This window comes from Falco punctatus (assembly GCF_963210335.1).
Source record: "Falco punctatus genome assembly, chromosome: 5".
Taxonomy (NCBI): domain Eukaryota; kingdom Metazoa; phylum Chordata; class Aves; order Falconiformes; family Falconidae; genus Falco; species Falco punctatus.
In genome coordinates, this window is record NC_137584.1 from 89,723,731 (window position 1) to 89,742,005 (window position 18,275).

At 54.1% G+C, this 18,275-nt stretch overlaps 1 protein-coding gene across 13 annotated transcripts in view; it reads right to left on the reverse strand.

Moving 5' to 3' along the window:
• The window catches only part of CEP68 (centrosomal protein 68), a 20,671-nt gene extending 2,453 nt beyond the window's left edge, over positions 1–18,218 (reverse strand). The window contains exons 1-8 of one of the 13 annotated variants that reach the window (XM_080387919.1): positions 17,293–18,218; positions 10,909–15,764; positions 10,548–10,591; positions 5,292–5,702; positions 3,362–4,807; positions 1,929–2,051; positions 1,615–1,711; positions 609–763 (exon numbers count right to left, since the gene is read on the reverse strand). In XM_080387919.1, coding sequence (XP_080244045.1) covers positions 609–763; positions 1,615–1,711; positions 1,929–2,051; positions 3,362–4,807; positions 5,292–5,702; positions 10,548–10,591; positions 10,909–11,002 — 2,370 coding nt within the window. In that variant the 5' untranslated portion in view covers positions 11,003–15,764; positions 17,293–18,218. Of the gene's footprint in view, positions 1–608; positions 764–1,614; positions 1,712–1,927; positions 2,055–3,361; positions 4,808–5,291; positions 10,006–10,102; positions 10,269–10,547; positions 10,592–10,908; positions 15,765–17,292 lie in introns of those variants that run through there. The other 12 variants (XM_080387918.1, XM_080387916.1, XM_080387914.1 and 9 more) reach the window with 12 other exon arrangements.
• Between the last annotated feature and the right edge of the window lie 57 nt (positions 18,219–18,275).

An 18,275-nucleotide genomic window follows, 5' to 3' on the forward strand; every position in this document is an offset into this window, starting at 1 on the left:
CTGCCCTCCACCACCACGCACCGCTGCTGCCCCCTCCAGCCCTTCACCTCCCACTCCTGCCGTGCCCTCCCGAAACTTTTGTCTCTGCAGTTTTATTTGAAGGAAAACGGTCGAGAAATGAGCAAACACGTTCCCTAGCCTCCCTCTTAACCCTGAATTCACTTGCTTCCCTTTCCCACCATTACGTGGCAAACAGAACGTTTCTGAGAAAATAAAAAGCCAAAAAACTACCCCTTCCTCGTGTTTTGTCTGCTGTCCCAAGTGATTTGGGTGCAGCAGCTGCCTGTGCTGCCTGCTGCCGTCCCCTCCACCGTGACTGACGGGGACCTGCCTGCCGGCCCCCTCCCAGGAGCTGCCATCGCTCTCCTCACGCTCTTGGGTTTCATCAGCTGGTTCACCGACACACTGTGCTGCCCCTGACACATTTAAGGGTGATGGGGCATCCATTCTGAGGTTGCCCTTGCTTTCTTTTCCATGTAGGCTTTCCAAACACCACATTAAAATAATAGTAAAGCCTGATGTATAGCATTTGCTTAATTTGTTTATCTTCCTATGCTTCCCTCCCTTTCCCCCTGTCGCGGAAAGGCTGGTTTGCCCCCACCACTTACCCACGGAGCAGCCGTCTGCTGCACCCCCTTGTCCCCCAGCCCGTCCTCGCCCTGCACGGGACCCACGGCAGCTAGGACGGACTCGTACAAGCGCTCCGCGTGGGTTTCTAGCTCTTCTGACTGTTTCGCAATCAATCCCAGCGTGTCTTTCAGAGCTGGAAAACAAAAACGCATGAGCGGAGGTGGTAGTAACGAGACAATTCAATGTCCGTAAGAGCAGTAAGAGTCCCACTCCCCTGGGCAGACCTTTGAAGGAAATCAAGTGTTAGTAGAAATCAGTAAGCTGATCTTCACCCCATCGCCAAGTGGTGACGCAGGGTTTGGAGGGGGTGAGAAGCCACCTAGGAGGCTCCAGGTTAAGAGTGCGGGTACAGAAATAGGGGCTCCTAAAGGAAACCGCTGGGACTGCGTAAGAAATCCCACCTGCGATGCAGCACTCGCCCACTAAAGCTGCTCTGGTGACCGCAGGCGCAGCCTGCCCTTTAGCAATCCCTTGTGCAGGATGCACCAAGTCACCCGAGCGGCTGCTCCCTGTGTGCTGTGCCACCAGCCAGGCAGGGCTGTCCCCCCAGACTGGCTCCTGACACCTGCCTGGGATGCACCGAGCGCAAACAAGGGGCAAAAATCACCCTGCTGCTGCCCTGGACGAGAGCAGCTCCTTCCAGCTGCAGGCCGACAGCGTCCCACAGCCCAGTGGCAGCTGGCCACGCTGCGGTTAAGGTAAAAACCTGAGGGACCCATAGAAGGCAGAACACGTCCATCACCAGGATGGACGGCACGGCACAAGCGTGGTGCAGCTGAAGCCGCTCCGGAGTTATTGCTTCAAACCTCCAGGTCCCCGGGCAGCAACGCGGGCGTGAACCCCTTTACATTCCCAGACAGCTGCTGAATGGCAGACTCTGCCCACCGCCTCCCCACCCTCCCACACGTGGGGCCAGGGATTTCGGGGGGCAGATGCGCCACCGGCTGTGTCTGCAACCAGCCCCGCTCAAGCGTTCCTTCTCACCTGGCGAATTCGATGCCATGCAGCTGAGGAGAGCTTCTCCCCTCTCCAGCACGCTCTCTGTCAGGCTCTGGTGGTCGGCCACATCTTTCCTGAACTCCTGGGAAGGAAAGGAGAAGAGGAGCGCTGCTTAGGAGGGTTTTTGGAAGAGACGCACCTGCGGCAGGTTGCCTGGGGAGCAGGTTCCCCCAGGCAGGTTCCCGGTGCTCCCGAATTCAGCTTTGCACACCCGGTGCACCCGCCAGGGTTGTGCCGGGGTGCCCTGCTGTGCACTGCTTGCTGCCCCAGTGGGGAGAAAAGCCAGCGGTGGGACCTACCAAGTAGCGATGCAGCGATGCCTTCACGCTCTCTGCATCCGGCGAGGGTGGTACCCAGCTGTCGGTGATGTCCGCCACATTGTACAGCCAATGAATGAGCTCTTCCAGCTGACAGCAAAACATCTACTTAAAGTATAACAAAAGGGGTTACTGATCGATTTCTGCAACGAAGACAAGGCAGGGCCAGGAATAGGTGATGGGTTTTGGAAAGCACCTGCTCCCGGCCCCTCTCCTGCACACCCACCCCCACACAAACATCCCTAAGCTTGGGAAACCAAGAGTTAACAGAAAAAGAAAAAAGGCAAAAAACAACTTAAGCCCCTAAACACCCCCCAGACCCACTGAGGGTCACCACGAAACGGCTGCTGCGGGGAGGTGTTGGGGGCCAGCAGCAGCCAGGCTGAAGGAAGGGCTTTGCCTCCTCCACCTCCCAGCCGAAGAGACACCCCTCTCCTCCTGGAGCCGGGCAGTTAATTAGCAGCTGCTTTTCCCCAAGGGTTTGTCTCGTTCAATTAAGCGCTTTCATTTATTTTTAAAGCGTCTTGGTAACGGATTATTTTTGTAAGATGCTGCACGAAACCCAGGGGCCTCCGCTCTCACCAAGCCCAGGCTCCAGCCCTGCGCCTGCTCCTCAGTCAGGGCTTTGCTCTAAAGCTGAGCTGCTTCTCCCGGGCACCGTGATTTGGGGCGAGAGATACACTCCGATGCTGACAGTAGAAAAGACCCTTTTAAATCAGCAGCATTATTCCCACACAAGAGGGGGGGGCGAGCTGCGCTGGTGTTTGCAGCTCTGTGCACGGTAAGAATCGCTCCCTTGCAAACAGCGCAGCTTTACTTCCAAATTCAGCCCAGGGCTGGGGCGGGGAAGAAGGCAGAGGCGAAGGCAGGGAGCACAGCACCAGTGGCAGGATGGCCATGAGGCATCACTTGGCCAAAAAGTAAAAATCCACAAAATAATCAGGACATTCTTCAGAGAAGCCCCACCCATTCTACCCAGCCTTACTACCCCCGAAGCAGGACCCAGCCTGGGGAGGACGAGCGAGCCCGGGCTGAAGGGCAAGTCCAGCCCCACCACATCACCCAGTCGGAGCTACGGGGCAGGCAGCAAACCCTGGGTTTCACACTTGTCCGGCCCCAGCTGCAGCTCCTGCCTCTTCCCCGGGGCAGCAGGATGGGTGCGCTGGGGGAAGCCAAGTGCCACGTTTCCACCGAGCCCCAGCCCTGCGACGCTGAGCCCAGGAAAAGCAAGATGGGCTCTTGCTCCATCAGAAAAAATTATCTGCACAGGTGAGCCCCCCTGTGTAAACTACTACCAGCTGCCAAGGCACCAAACATCATGCAAGAGGGGAAGCCTTAACTAAGTGTGCCATAAATACAGGCACATTTTAGGCGAGGTCTTCCCGTAATAAACATTATTTCTGGTCTCAGCCTACCTTCACGCACTGGGCAAGGGACTCGCTCGGCTGGCTCTTCTTGGGATGCCCCTTGACCCGCGGTTCATCTAGGTACGGCCCATCCAGCGCATCCCTGAGGCCGGTTGACAGGTGAAGCCCCGGCAGAGGATCCCTATGGATCCAGCCACACGATTCAGTGTTTTCCCAGCTGGGCTTTTGAGAGCTGCAGGGGTGCCACAGCCCAGCATAACCCTCAATATTCCCTCTTTCGTCCTTGCCACCCGCCTCTCTGAAAGGAGCCAACCTGGGCGAAAGGGGCTGCCTGCCATCGCTGTGACGCGGAAGGTTACGGCGGTCGTGCCCGGGCGTCCTTATACTTAAGGAAAGATTGGACAAAAACTGAGCCAGCCTTTCCAGCTCCCGCAGTCTCGGAGGCAGGGAGAGAAATTCTTCATCGCCCTCCCACTCCTTCCTCAGGGGGAGCACTCCTGTTGTAGGTAAAAACCTGCCAGTGCTTTTCGCCTGCCCTTTGTAGTTCGGGAAGGGACTCCCTGCGGCACGCCAGCTTCTCCCGTCCGCAGCAGGGCGGGCAGATGAGCCTGGTCCAGCTGACTCTGCCATGACATCCTCAGCAAAACCCCTGGCAGGGTGAGAGGAAGCACTCTTTGCGAAGGATGCTTCTGCAGCAGGTAGAGGTTCGTAGCACAATCCAGCTCCCGAGCGGCCTCTTTTTCCAGGCCCCAGGGCGGAGAACCTCTCTGCAGAGGCCAGGAGCCCCCAACATCCATCTTCTCCACTTCCCCCAGCCCGCCCACCTCGGCTGTAGATGCTGGTGGATCTCGACGTGCCCTCAGGGGAAACGGAAAAGCTGTCCAAACCTATTCCTGAGTCATGGAAAAAAGGCTCTGGCATCTTTCCCAGCTTGTACCTTGGCTTCAGTGGATAAGCATAATCCAGCAAGTCCTCGTACTCTTTATTGGGGTTCCAGTGGGGCGAGCGGCGGTCCGGAGACGGGGGTAAGGAATCCGGTATGGCACATGCCCAGTAATCGGCTTGGTAGGGTGACACCTCCCTGATGCGCTGCGCAGTGCCGGGGTCAGCGAGCAGAAGGCTGAAGGGCCTGGGCACCCGCGGTGCTCTGCCTGCTGCCGCAGCCCCCCGCCGGCACAGCTCCCGGGCGGCCGCGGAAGGCAGGTCCGTGCTGGCCAGCCAGCGGCGGGGTGGCCCTTCGGAGGGGCCGTTTCCTTCTGAAGACGGAGTGGAGAAGCTCGACGCGGAGCGGCTGCGCAGGGCGCTCTCAGGGCTGGGGGGGGTCTGGGGCCGCAGGAGCTCCGGGGTGGAGGAAAATGGGGATTGAGCTCCCGGCCTTCGGCTCTGCCGGCTGGCAAGGGCGTCGTGGCAGCTGCCGGCGAGGATGCTCCCCTCGGCAGAGCTGCGCCGGCGGGGAGGGCCAGGCGCTGGCTCCCAACGGCTCGGTGCCTTCACCTGCTCAAGGACAGCGGGAAAAAGGAAAGGGAGAGCGTGACGCATGAAAGGAAGCACAGCACCCAGGCCAAAGGCTCCTTCGTACTGGGACGTGGAGAGAAACCCGCCAGCCCCAGCCCCACCGTGAGGAGAGGCTGGAAGGGGAACTCTGCTCTGCCTGCGGGGCGGCACGCGCTGCCCGGAGCCCAGCGTGGGGCTTGGGTTCAGCGAAAGGCATCCTGAGCGCCTGGGGAGCTGCACGAGTCACTTATTTCAGCAGCCCCGTCCCCAGTGACTTCCCAGCTCCGCGGTGGCGATACGGGAACGGAGACCGTCCGTCGGGCTCCAGCGCCACAGCCCTGCCCCACGGCACGGCCCAGCCCGGGGGTGGGCGCTCCGGCTGGAGGGGACGGAAAGCCTCTGCCAGGACAGCCCAGACACACAAGTCCCCACCTCACCTGCCCCCCTGGTGATGCTGCAACACCTGCACGTACAGCGCTCTCACCTGCTGCTCTTCTGCGGAGAGGCACTGCTGACTACCACGACGAGGCACATCCCCGCCATCGGCACCTCCGCACACCAGCGTCCCTGCCCCCGAGAGGCTTGCTCTCGCTCTGGGAAATCGGGATGCGGATGCTGAAGACACTTCTTGGCAGTAGCTTGAGCCTCCCTGGGTAACACCAGCGCCCAAGTGACTGCGTCTGCTCATTGCCACGTTCTCCGTCCCTTGCGAGCAGGGCTTGGCTTCTTCCGTCCCTAAAAGCCAGCACAGGCTGTCCGTCTCCCCCTCCGCGCAGTCCCACCTGCCATCACCCTCGGCCTTCCCGCTCAGGGAGGCTTCAGAAAGCGATTTTCCCATATCCACGGCCATCGGGGCAGAACTTCTTCCACAAGATGATGACAAGCCTCGGGCTCTCTGAAATACACAGGGCACAGTAGTGGCAACTCGCCAGCCCCCCTCGCCTCCACACCAAGTAAAGAAACTGGGTATGTCTAATAACAAGGAGATTAAGCATCTTCTGGGCCAGATCCCACAAACCATAAAGCTGCATCTCGGTGCGTCAAGTGGGACAAGAGGAAAGAGCAAACTTCCTCGTCCCAGCAGCATTTGCTGGTTCTGAGGACGTGACACACAGGGAAAATCTAATTAAAGCTCCGACCAGACTGAGACCAAACCTGTGCTTTACACCTTGCCGGCATGGTGCAACCGTCTCCTGAATTAATGCCCAGTCTCCGTTTGTGCACCATGAGGCTACTGGGCCCAAATGAGCCATCATTAACTGGGACATAAAGCACCTATTAGCGTGGCTGAGCCCTGAGGGCCGCTGGGGTGGAGACTTGAGGGTTTTTAAGAGACAAACTCAAAACCCTGCAATGGAAGCCACCCAGAAGTGAGAATCACATATAAAAAAAAAAAAAAAAAAAAAATCAGAGGGGGAGGTAGGAGGTTGTAAACCCCAAACTCGGCGCTTAGCTCTGCAGTTTCCACCTTAATTAATGAAATTAACTCTTTGAGCAAGTATTGCCATTAATTAATTTCACAACCAATGACACATTTTCAAGCGTGCTGTACAGCCAAGCTCACTGCATCTTGCTGCAAAACCTTCTAATATGAGATACTGTTCTCAAAGCCTGAGCCCCAGGTGCTCCACACGTGGAGATGCTCCACCACCCTGGTCCTGCTGCCCACGCTGGACTCGAGTGAGGAGCTGCACAGGACAATCGATGAGCCAAATCAAGGAGAGCCAATACAGCAGACAGAGGACCTTATTTTGTGAACACCAGGCAGAGTCAAGCACCTCTGCCTGCATTCGCCAAGCTGGCAGGGCTCAGAAATACTCTCAACATAAATGACATCTCGTGGGCTCCCCACAGAGCATCAAAAATGGTGCTGCCAACCCTCAGCCACAGGTGGGCATCCTCGGAGCCCCAGCGATACCAAAGCCTCTTCCAGCAACTCCAGCCTGAAACAGAGCGGAGAACATCGGCAGAGCGGCTCTGCCAGTACTCGCCCAGCTAGTGCCGGGCTAGCGCTGGGGAGGCCAGCCAAGGGAGCAGCAACAGCAAATGCAAAAAGAATTTTTTTTTTTAAAAAAAAAAAAAAAAAAAGGAGAGAAAAGGAGGAAAGAAAGTATTCCCAAACAATACTTGGAAGTGGGAAACAAGTTGATACTCACACCCTCCGTCAGCTCTTTTGTGGTGATCTGGTTTTATGACCCACCCCTCTGGAGAGCGGCATTTTCCCACGGCAGAGCCCGTGCAGGCGAACAAAGCGCGGTGGGCGCTGCCGGGTCTCCAGGGGAGCCCCAAAGGCCAGCACAAGCCATGGCAGGCACCGCAGCTGCCTCCCCCTCCCCGGGGGCTGGCAGCCCCGGTCACTGCTGAGCAGCTATATTCAGCGTGGCGGCAGCTGCCGAGGGGGCGAGTGAAGCCTGAGCCCCCCCAGCCCTCCGGCCAGCCCCGTCCCTCTGCCCACACCTGGACTCACCCACCCGACCGCTTGAGTCGCTCCCAAATACAACCCCACACACATCATGTTATCCTAAACCAGATGGCATTGCTTTTTCCTCCAAAAAAAGTTTCTATATCCAAACAAAAAGGCATGGTAATTGCAATAAAGGTAATTGATAAACCTTTCCCTGCTGAATTCCTTACGTATTATACAACATATCGTTTAAATGTATGTAAGCATGTAAATTTTGTTTAACAGAAGGCAGATTTCTGATGCTAACAGAGTATCCCAAAGCACTCACAGTCCTTGCATTTCCTGGGCCCTTTCTTCACAAACCTGTCACATCGATTTTTAAGGTCTCCCGACCCCCAGCAGGCAGCCCCCCGTCACCTGCCGGCCTTCACCGACTCCCATCTGGCCCTTCTGAATTAGTTCTGCGTGGACAGTTGGGCAAGCAAGTATTAGCAAATCAAATAGCCAAATCCAACTTACAAGTGCTTTAAATGCCCAGAAAATCCCGAGATACATCTATTTACCGGCTCTGAAAGCCAGGGCCTCGACTCGCAGGTCGGATTCCTCCTCTTCCAACAAAAACCTTAAAAGCAAAAAGCCAGCGGGGTGACGTACCGCAAGGTACCACGTATTAAATTCCAGGATCCAGTTCAGACTCCAAAAGTCTGCTCCACATTCACCATTTTGGGTACTTTGCTCCACGATGAGCAACCAGCGATTCCGCAGAGGGACGTCACTAATTATCATCACATGAACGGGTGTCCCAGTAGCTCTGCTCCCCGCCCCCTGCATCTGCCGGCAGCACTGGACGTGCAAAAACCATCCCATCAATACAGATCTTAACAGAGGGGAGGGCACCAGACACGCATAGCTTAGGGCATAAATGTCCCATCCCAACAATCGGTTCTTGTTGCGGAGTGATTTTAAAAAATATGTAAAAGAAAGAAAAGCTTAACAAGGCAGACTTTATAGAGTTTTAAACGGAACGTGCAGTAATTAACTGTCGACCTCGGCACCTCCTTACTCTCAAGAGGATGCCATATTGCATTCAAAGTGATGCTGAATATCAGTACCCCCATCAGATTTAGTGGCTTGAGTCACGTGTCGGTCAGCCCAGTAAAAACAACTATAAAAACCACATGTAAGCTTGGCCTTAAATCTAAAAAAGTGTGTTAAGCAACATTTTACAAAATAATTACAGGTCACAACCCATCTGTTATTTTTGTAACTGTGTGCAGGAGCGCAGCGGTTGAACTGTTCTGAACTTTCAAGACTTATCTGTTGATCTTAGGGACGCAGCATGCAGTCATATACATTTCTATGATGATATCGGGCTTTAAAAAAATGTACTGATTCACATGTTCATTAAGTCTCCAGAAGCTAATTGGAAGCTAAAGAGAAACCAGGAAACCTGCCAATACACACAAGTGGGAGTAAATCTGCTTCTTTCAGAATCTGTAAGAATATGCAAAGGGACTCTGGAGACTTCACTGCATTTTTAAAGGTCTCTTAATTCAGGCAGCTAACTGCAATTAATTTCAGGGGGAGCTGGACACTAACTGCACCTGGCTGCACAGTGGATGGGGAAGTCACACACACCCCCCCCCCGTAGGCAGAACCACCAGGTCAAAAGTGCTATTTCAGGACAAAGCGACAATGCTAACGCCACTAAGCACCAGCTCCCAGCGCCAGCAGCCAGACAACAAGGTTTCTCACCATTTTCCAAGAAAACCAGAAAAAAGCAGAGGTCAGGTTGCCAGCAGCGGTGACGCAGCAGGACCAGCCCTCACGGTGGGCAGGAGCAAGGCCTGATCCTCGGACCGGACTGGCAGGGCGCTGGGGAGGGAGGGATGCACCACCCCAGCTTCAGGCACATGGAGAACTCCCACCAGCCTTAAAACCACGGGAAAACCGCCCCAAATCCCGGCTGCACCCGGGCCTGCCATCGCCTCACCAGTGACGGCGGCACAGAAACCCTACCCGCCACTGGGGCTGAAGGTAACAGGTGAAGGGGGACAGTTTCATCCATCCGGAGAGGGGCAGGTCCCGCAGAAACTCTCAGAAAAAGCGATCCCTGAGCTTTGTCAGCCTGTCCCAAGCCAACTGACGGCCCAGCAGCCTGTCCCCACCAGTGACACCCACCGCCTGGGCACCCTGCGGCCCAGCAGCCTGTCCCCACCAGTGACACCCACCGCCTGGGCACCCTGCGGCCCAGCAGCCTGTCCCCACCAGTGACACCCACCGCCTGGGCACCCTGCGGCCCAGCAGCCTGTCCCCATCAGTGACACCCACTGCCTGGGCACCCCGAAGCCCAGCGGCCTGTCCCCACCAGCGACACCCACCGCCTGGGCACCCCGCGGCCCGCAGGGGTGGCGGGGCTGCTCCCGCCCCCACCGTCCCGGCTCGGTTTTGCTGAGGGGGGCGGTTGTTGTTTTGGGGACACACCCCCCACCCGCGCCTCTCAGGCCTGCGGGGTCGGAGTTCTGGGAGTGTTTTGCTTCGTTCCTGGCATGCTTTCTGCCCGAAAAGCCTTTCCGCAGCTGAAAAACCCGGCTGATTAACCCATATAAAATAAAATAAATATTAAAAATAACATACAATTAGTTTTTTTAAAAAGGGAAACAAGCCGGGGGGGCACCGCACCCTGCGGCTGCCCTGAGCTGCGGGGGGCACGGCTACAGCGCGCCGCGGGTAACGGGACGGGCTCCAAACGGAAAGAAAGTCGCTCGCTGTCCCCTCCCGGCCCGGCCGCCCCCCCGCAGCCCCCGATCGCCCCCGGCCCGGCCCACGCCCGCCCGCCCCCCCAGCAGCCCGCAACCCCCGGCCCCGCCGCGCCCAGGCCGGGCCCTCACCTACCGAGCGGCGGCCGCGCCGCCCCGCCCCCGCCCCGCGTCCCAGCCAATGGCAACGGGGCTTGCTACGTCAATAAGAGCGCCCTTGCGGCTCGGCAGCCAATGGGAGCGTGCCGCTGGGCCTCGCCGCGCGGCGTGGACGGCTCCGGGGCTGGGCGGGGAGAGGCTGCTCTGGCCCCGCCCCCGGCCCGCCCCCGGCCCCGGCTTGGCCTCAGCGCCGCTCGGCCCAGCCCGGCCCCGCCCCGCTCCCGGCCCGCCCCGGCCCCGGCCCCGATCCCGGCCCGCAAAGTAGCCGCCTGCCGGTGGGTCCTGGGGCAGCCCCCCGGGCGCGGCGGGCGCTGCCGTTGCCGGAGCGGGGCCCCCCCCCAGCGCTCTGGTGGGGCCTGGGGCGGCCCGAGGGTGCGTTACCCCACACACCGCCGTGCCGGGCCAGGCCGCACCTTACCGTGCGGTTCCTGGGGTGGGAAACCACCGGGAAAAGGACGGTGCCTGTAACGGAGAAGGGATTTTAAGGCCCCTCCAGCCGCAGGAGGGCCGGGGGCACGGGCTGGATGCCCAGTGCGGGGTCTGGGTCGGGGCCAGGCCAGCAGCGTGCCCAGGGGCTGGCTGCCGGCTGCCCGCCGTGCCCTCCGGCCGTGCCCTCTGGCCATGCCCGCTGCTCTGGCTGTGCCCTCTGGCCGTGCCCTCCGGCCCCTCCGGCCGTGCCTGCCATGCCCTCCAGCCGTGCCCTCTGGCCTTGCCCTCCAGCTGCTTTTGGGACAGATTCTCCTGCCATGTCCTCAGGCAGGTGGCTCTGGGCTTTGTACCTGGCCAGGCGCTTCTTTGGTGGACGGGGTAGCCGTATCGATGTGTGCCCTTGTCCCGTGAAACATCCACCCCTTTCTCCTTGCTTCTGTCCATAGGCTGATTCTGGTTTTTATCTGCTCCTGGACTTTATTTCTCCCATGATTTCCTAGAGGTCAGTCACTTGATAAAGCACTCGATGAAGGACATCACTGTCAGCTTTAGGCTGTGAAGGACCAAAGAGACACCTCGGATTTGCTCAGTAGTCTGGCGGCAGCTGAGGGGAACAACGCGGGTATCCCAAGCCCCTGGCTAGTGCTTCGGTCCGCTGGCCACGCTAGCCCTGCAGCGTGCTCCAGCTCTGCCACCCTGTGTGTCATGGTCCAGATTCCCAGCTGCCATCATCTGGGTTTGTTCTCCTGACCTCGATGGAACCAGGTCATCCTGCACGCATCCATGCTGGATGATTTGCTTTTTTTTCTCCAAGAGAAACAGTGGGAATATTTTTTTCAGGCCTGCTGCAAAAAAGCAGAGCTATAATGCCCCAGTATAACGCGGTACAGCACTGTCAGAACTCAGTCGAGACAAAACCCGCATCAGCTCTGTTCCTGCGTAATATTTCTATATTCGGGGTATCCTTGATGAATGTTACAGCAGGTCTTCTGGAGGGCTGCACATCCCCTGCCTTGGATGCACGCTTTTGAGAGCCGGCTTTTTGTTGGAATTCACACAGGCAAAGCTCTTGTGAAATAAAAGTCCTTTAAAATGTTGTTTATTGCTCATTCTCCAGGCAGCCGGTTGCCTGCCAGTAGAGCCCGAGCTGATTTCAGGCGAGTCAAAAGGCTGAAGCAAACACTGACGGGTCATGATTCATATCCAGGCTCGGCTGTTTTTAGCTGATTTAAATTTCTTGCCAGCTGCCAGGCATTGTTCTCGGAGCTGAATAGCGCTGGGCTGCGGCCTCAGCCCCGGCAGGAAAGGTTCGCGTCCTGTTCCGCCTCCGATCAAACAAGTGCCAGGATGTCTGCAAGAACAGCCAGAGCACCACAGAATCTTTCCCCTCTCCTTAGGCTCATGCTGAGAGGGTGTCTATATTTTTTGTCTATATTGTCTATATTCTGTATACAAAGAATATATTTGTATATTTGTATATATTCTATATACAAAGGGGGGGGAATAAACTGGTGGTCTAAAGGAGTGATTATTTTAAAAATTCAGAGAAACTATACCAATTTTCTTCCGCTAAGATCTGGCCCTCTGTTAGGAACTTTGCTGAAGAGGAACTAGCTTATTTGATCTATAATACAGGGTCAAACCCAGCCAAATTCACTCAAGGCTGGCAAAGACTAACATGGATATTTTCTTGCTGATTTGAGACCTCGGGATTCTTTGATACTGGTGTTTTTCAGCAAGAAAGTTCTCCAGCAAAGACAAATGATTTCACTGCATCTGTGGATGCAATAATTCAGCAGTAATCTCCTTACCTATGAGGTGAAGTAGAGCTTGCTTATGATAATCAGATTTGAAAGCGGTACATTTCTAGTATATGAGAAGACGGGATAGGAAGACTCCATTTTCTTCAAAAACTTCTGCCTTCTTGGTGGGAATATCCATGTTTCTGTGCAGAGCTGTATCTGTTGGGAGCAGCAGCTGTATGTAATCCAGGGTTTTAATAAGCCCGTAACTGATGATGTGCTGTAATTCAGAGTTTTCAGCACATCTATTTGTAATTTTTTTCCACCTTGAATGCTCTCACACTACAAGCCAGTTAACGCTCTGCGATGAAACCCGAGGCCTGGATGTGTACCATATGCTCTTGCAAGAGCGTTTGCACCATCTTCAGCGTCAAATTTCAGTCTCACAGTACAAACGTTTGGGATGGATGAGATGTCGGCAAATGCAGGGCTTGGACCTGACCTGTTTGTTCCCAGAGCATTGCTAGCAATATTCATAGAGTACTGCAGTGACAGGGAAAACCGCGTGTAATCATTTTGCCATCTTTTGGCCAGCACTACGGCATTATCTATGGGGAGGATTTGCCTGCATTTGGAAAATTATTCCATTTTTGATGCAGTGCCTCAGACAGCCAGAGAGGTAATATTACATGTAAGCTGTTAGCACACCTGCCTATCTTCCAGTGCTACCGTCGAGGTGGGAAGGAGCTGCCACAAGCCTTCCTTGCTTCTGGTGGCTACATCAAAGCGATTGGCATTATTCCTCTCCCATGCTAAAGCTGCTCAGACACTGATTTATAACAATACCTATGTTGTAACCCGACAGTGCTGCATTCCTTGCTCCTTAAGGATGGGTGGGCTGGCACGCTCTCTCACTGTGGTTCTGAGCAAGAGCTATCTTCGTACAAACTGCTCAGGACTGTTCGCTGCGCACTCGCTCTGCCTAACTCCTCTCTGAAAGGTGCTTGCAGGGAGAGGTCCTTCTCTTCTTGAGGCTAACAACCCTTTTCTTTTCTCTGGAGGTCAGGATTTCCACGTCTTGGACCATTCCCCTTGTTCTTCTCTTGCTTCTCACTCTTTGGGCCACCTTTCTTTGAAGCTCACCACCTAAACCTGGTCCAAAACTCCAGCATGGGCTGGGCTGTGATTAGGCAAAACCAGTATGGTAGTCCAGGCTGCATTCCTGCTTACACACCCTGGTATAGTATCTGCTCACAGCACAGGGCATTGACTCATGCTTCTGACTGCCCATAACGTCCTGCTCCTGCTCCTTAATTGACTGTTTCCCGCCAGTATTAGTGCAGTTAATTACTCTCATCTAGATTAATTCTTTGCAGCCTCTGTTTCCCAGACCCCTGTCTCAAATTTTCCTGTGTTGCTATGAACTTCAGCCCTGTGCTTTCCCATGCTCCCAGACCTTCTCCTCCAGGTAGGACCTGCAGATTTTAGCTATTCCAACATTTGTGTCGTTAATCCACTAATGGTCCCAGATGTACGGTCAGCCCCTGAGGAGTCCACTCGTTCTGCTGAACAGTTGCTCTAGACACGTCTAAATCAGCAGGTGCAAACTCAGCCACGTTGCTTTAGCTTCTTTATAAAAAGTCATGAGAAGACTCATTGAAAACCTGCAAACTTCCCCTCTTTAGGTCATCACAGCTACTACTATACCATTACTAAATATTTCCTAAAAAAGGTAGCTACTTTTTTTCTTTCTGATTTTGGAGAAGCACTTTAAAAGAGTGTTGAGGAATACTGCACTGAAACTGTCTGGAATTAACTGCTTAGCATTAGTAGCTAAATTTGCTGAAGGCTTAGGCCACAAGCTGTGAACTTTCACCCAGATATGTAGAACTTTTACCTAATTCCGCGAAAGAGGGCCTCGAGAGCCGCTTCGAGCTGGAAGCTAAGAAAACAAGGAGGGCTGCTACGCTCATCAGCAGAAGCTGCGACCTCAGAGGTAGAAGAGCAGCTCGCCCCAAGGCAGCGAGGGGACCCGGTGAGCAACAGGAAGCCCCCAGACCCTGATACTACTACCTGTCAGAGCTGTCACAGGAGGGGTGAGGAATTTAGATTGTAAAGGTGTAATTGCCCAGGAATTTCTTTGTTCGGGGTCCCTCTGCGGAGGCAGCCAGCTTGAGCTGTTTCTACTGCGGTTCCACTCAAATAAATTCCCTTATCGGACTTGGAGCCTGAGATCCTGCTATGGGATGCCCCGGGTGGGGAAGCTGCTTTAACGTACGCACACCCAAGGCAGCTGACACATGAAACCTGTAAGGCAGGATTGATGAAGAACAGAGGGAAGACTAGAGCGGCGTCTGTTCTGGTGTTGAAGCACGAGCAGTGCCCCCGGTGCCAGCGGCCGGGCAGCCCCGCTCTCACCGCCGGTGCGCAGCCGGAGCGGCAGGGAAGGGCAGCGAGCAGCACTTCTCCGTTCTGCCACACGATGTACCCAGCACACCGCCAGAGCGGCACCCAGCCGCAGCGCAGCAGTCCCGGGTTTCCATACACCCCCCAAAAAAACATCTCCTTACCTCTACCCACCCCCCTAAAGCAGCCACAGCCGCAGGTCAGGGCCAGGAGCCCTGGTGCGGGAGGGGGGGGGGGGGGGGATGGAGGGATGGATGGGAGGGAGCTGGTGCAGTCCAGACACTTCGCCTTTCCTCTTGCTGGGAGAAGGTGACACTTGCTGTGAAATAAATAGGAGCCAGATGGTCAAGAGGTGGTGGCAGCTTTTGATCGATGTGAATTATAATGGACAAAGAATATTTGGAATTCATTTTACTTCTGAAATGTGAGATTTTGCTACTGCTTTGAGTGGGGAATAGGAGAGACTGTTTCATTCCAGTTGCAGGGATGTCTCGGCCCTTTGTCATTTGTATGTTGTCCTGAGAGGAACTGAGAGGCTCTTCAAAACCAGAGCTGGGATCTGCAGGAACGAGTCGTCAGTGCAGAGACTTGGAAAAGAAATGTTGGGATTGGTATGAATGAAAATCCATTTACATAAGCATCAGAAGAAACAGCAGAGCAGAGGAGTTAAAGACGGCTGTATTCGTAACAAATGACACCATTGCCAGCAAAAAATGTGAGACTATGTTGGTTTTGTCAAGCCCAGAAGGTGTGCACACCAATAAGACCATAGCACGCACACCTCATTTGTGAAAGACCCTCCTCCCTGATAGCAGGAGGGTGGCAGCACATCATGTCTCCCACTCCTTCTCCTGGCAGCCTAGCAGGAAGAGAGACTGCAGCGAAGGATGACCACAAAACAACCATCAATTCCTAAGGATTGTTAAAGAAGTGTCCCCAGACTGGGAGGTTTAGTGACGCTTTGACAGCCGTCATCCCTTGTGTACGTTGCATGCAGGTGATGGGGGCCAGACCGCTTGAACAACCACATCTCGCTTGTGAGTGTGAGTGAATGAAATCTGTAAGAGAATGAGTGCAGGTGTAAAGCCAGCTTAAAATGTAAATAAAAACCATATTCCCCCTCTGTAAGGCCTCACGCTAGGTTTGGCCACACTGGTTTCCTACCTCAGCAAGAACGGTACTGCCAAAAGGACAAAGCCTGGTGCCTTCAGGATGCTCAGTAAGTCAAATCACTCGAGTCAAGTATTGATGCAGTACCAGGGAAGCTTAATCTTAACGATGTGGATGTGGGTTGGAACCTACTCAGTTTGCGAGATTTGAGTTGCAAATGTTTGTAGGCCCCCCTCAAACTCTAGTAGCTGTAGGCATCGCAATTTAATTACACTCTAGCACAACACGGTGAAGAGAATCCCGATCTGCCTGATTGTGTACGTGTTTTGGTGACGCAGTAATGACAGTAATTTACATCGTGCTGCTCATCACCACTATCCTGTGGAGACGTCGAACCGTCGAAGCCTGTGGAGTGGCTTTGTGTTGCGTCTCTGGTCCTAGGTTTCACAGCCAGTTTGCAATTTGTCTGGCCCCTGGCATGTATCTTGGCAAACCCAGCCCTTATTATCATGAGGATAATTTTCAAAACGTGGAACTAAGATCTACCCGGCCTGCCCAGTTTAAAACCACAGGTACCCTCCGTAGCATGATGGCTCGACTCTAACATCCAAGATGCAAGAACCTGCAAGAACCAGCGAATGAGCTGTAAGCTTGCCAAGCTATTTTCATGCACATCACCGCTCAGCAGACTCCTTAGAGGTACAACACACGTGTACATTCGCTGGAATGCTCCTAATGGGGCGATCGCGGGGATTCTTCAACAAGCTAGCGCCAGCCTATGTATTTTAAAGATGACCTGTTAGCGCAGCTGGTACCACACAACCTGTTTGACTCAAACCATTCATCTCACAGCAGAACAAAATGGTGTTGTCTTCTGTTTAACTCACAAAGCACTTCCCTATAATTATATCTATCTTAATCAGACAAACTGGGAATTAAAAAAAGAGGACTAACCTGCTTCTTGGCCATAACTGGATTTCCTCTGCAAATACTAGTTACAACAGTAGCAGCAGCTTTTGTTATAAATTTATTTTAAAATGCTTTTTCTTCATCTGAGCTAGACAAATCTGTGTCGCCTGCCTAGAGCTTTTTAGAAGGGAGAAGTGAGGAGCACTTTCCCAAAACTCTCTTCCTCTCAAAAGAAGGTGAAATTATTAAGAAGTTGGAAAGCATTTGGTAGCCAGATTGGTAGGTGGTGGTAGAAAAAGAGAATAAAGTCATTGAACTTTAATTAGAACTTCTTCCAACTTTTATGTCTTTCTTTAAATATCATACGAAACTTTATCTATTTATCTGTAATCGTGCCCAGCGAGCTCTGATAATGTCTGGCTTGAGTCAGGTGGGACCCAAAGGCTTGACTCAGTTCTCGGTAAAGACAAGCAACCATTACACGGTTTCCCACGGGTCTCGTAACGGGGTTTTCTCTTCATGGGTTTCAAAGGGCGAGGGCTTAGGGCTCCGCCAAGCACCACTCACCTCAGATTTCAGGAAAGCTGCTTGTTCTAGGCAGCAGCCATGCCTGCAGGCAAAGCTGATTGGGATGGCTGGAGGCTGGGGCTCAGGAGGACATCCCTGGTAGCTCGCTGGTCTGGCGTTCCTCCAGGTGCCTCCTCAGGGCTCCAGCTAGGAGACAAAGGCACAACCGTGGAGTCAGATAGGGTTTTTGGAAACCAGCACATTGATGGCTTTGTAAAATTTACATACCAAGACACAGTACCAGGCACAATTGTAAGCCATACATGGGCAGGTCCTTCAAATTCTACTCTTGGTACTTGCAATTCTTGCAAATTTTGCACCCTTGTTTATTAGCTGTGGGACCAGAATGCAATGCTTGAAACTAATGAAACTACACTTACCCAATAGATTTTTTTCAGGATTTGTGATGTTCTGCATTGTGCATCTCTGGATAAAATCTACCCTATGGAGACGTTTGAGCTTTTAATGGAAAAGCTGCACCAAAACCACTTTGAGAGCAAACCCAGGCCCTCAATTCTGAAACCAGCACACTGCTCAGTCTGACTGCAAAATCACCCTGAATTTACCAGTCCAGTCGCCTACTGCAAAGGATTTGCTAGATGATTTCTCCCACTCCTCAGTCCTCCTCCAGGGAGCAAAGTCCATTTGCTTGGCAGAAGAGGCAGCAGGTCTGTCTGTCAGCCCTCCTACTCCACTGCGACACACATCAATAGGAAGCAGCGAGTAACCCAGGCTCTCTGGAAGCCCTTGGAGCACTGAGCACCCGTGCAGAGGGCTCGGAGGAACACTGCCCTGCACAGGCTTGCCTGGGGCTCCAGGGGAAGGGCTGAAATGGAGTGGTAATGCTGATCATCAGTGAGGCAAAGGGCACGGGCTGGGAAAGCGGACCCAAATCCCAAGTTACGACAATTCTCGTTCAGGGGCATTTCCAAAGGAATCGAAGAGAGTTTGCTTGGGTGACAGAGCCCAAGAGCCCAGAGCCC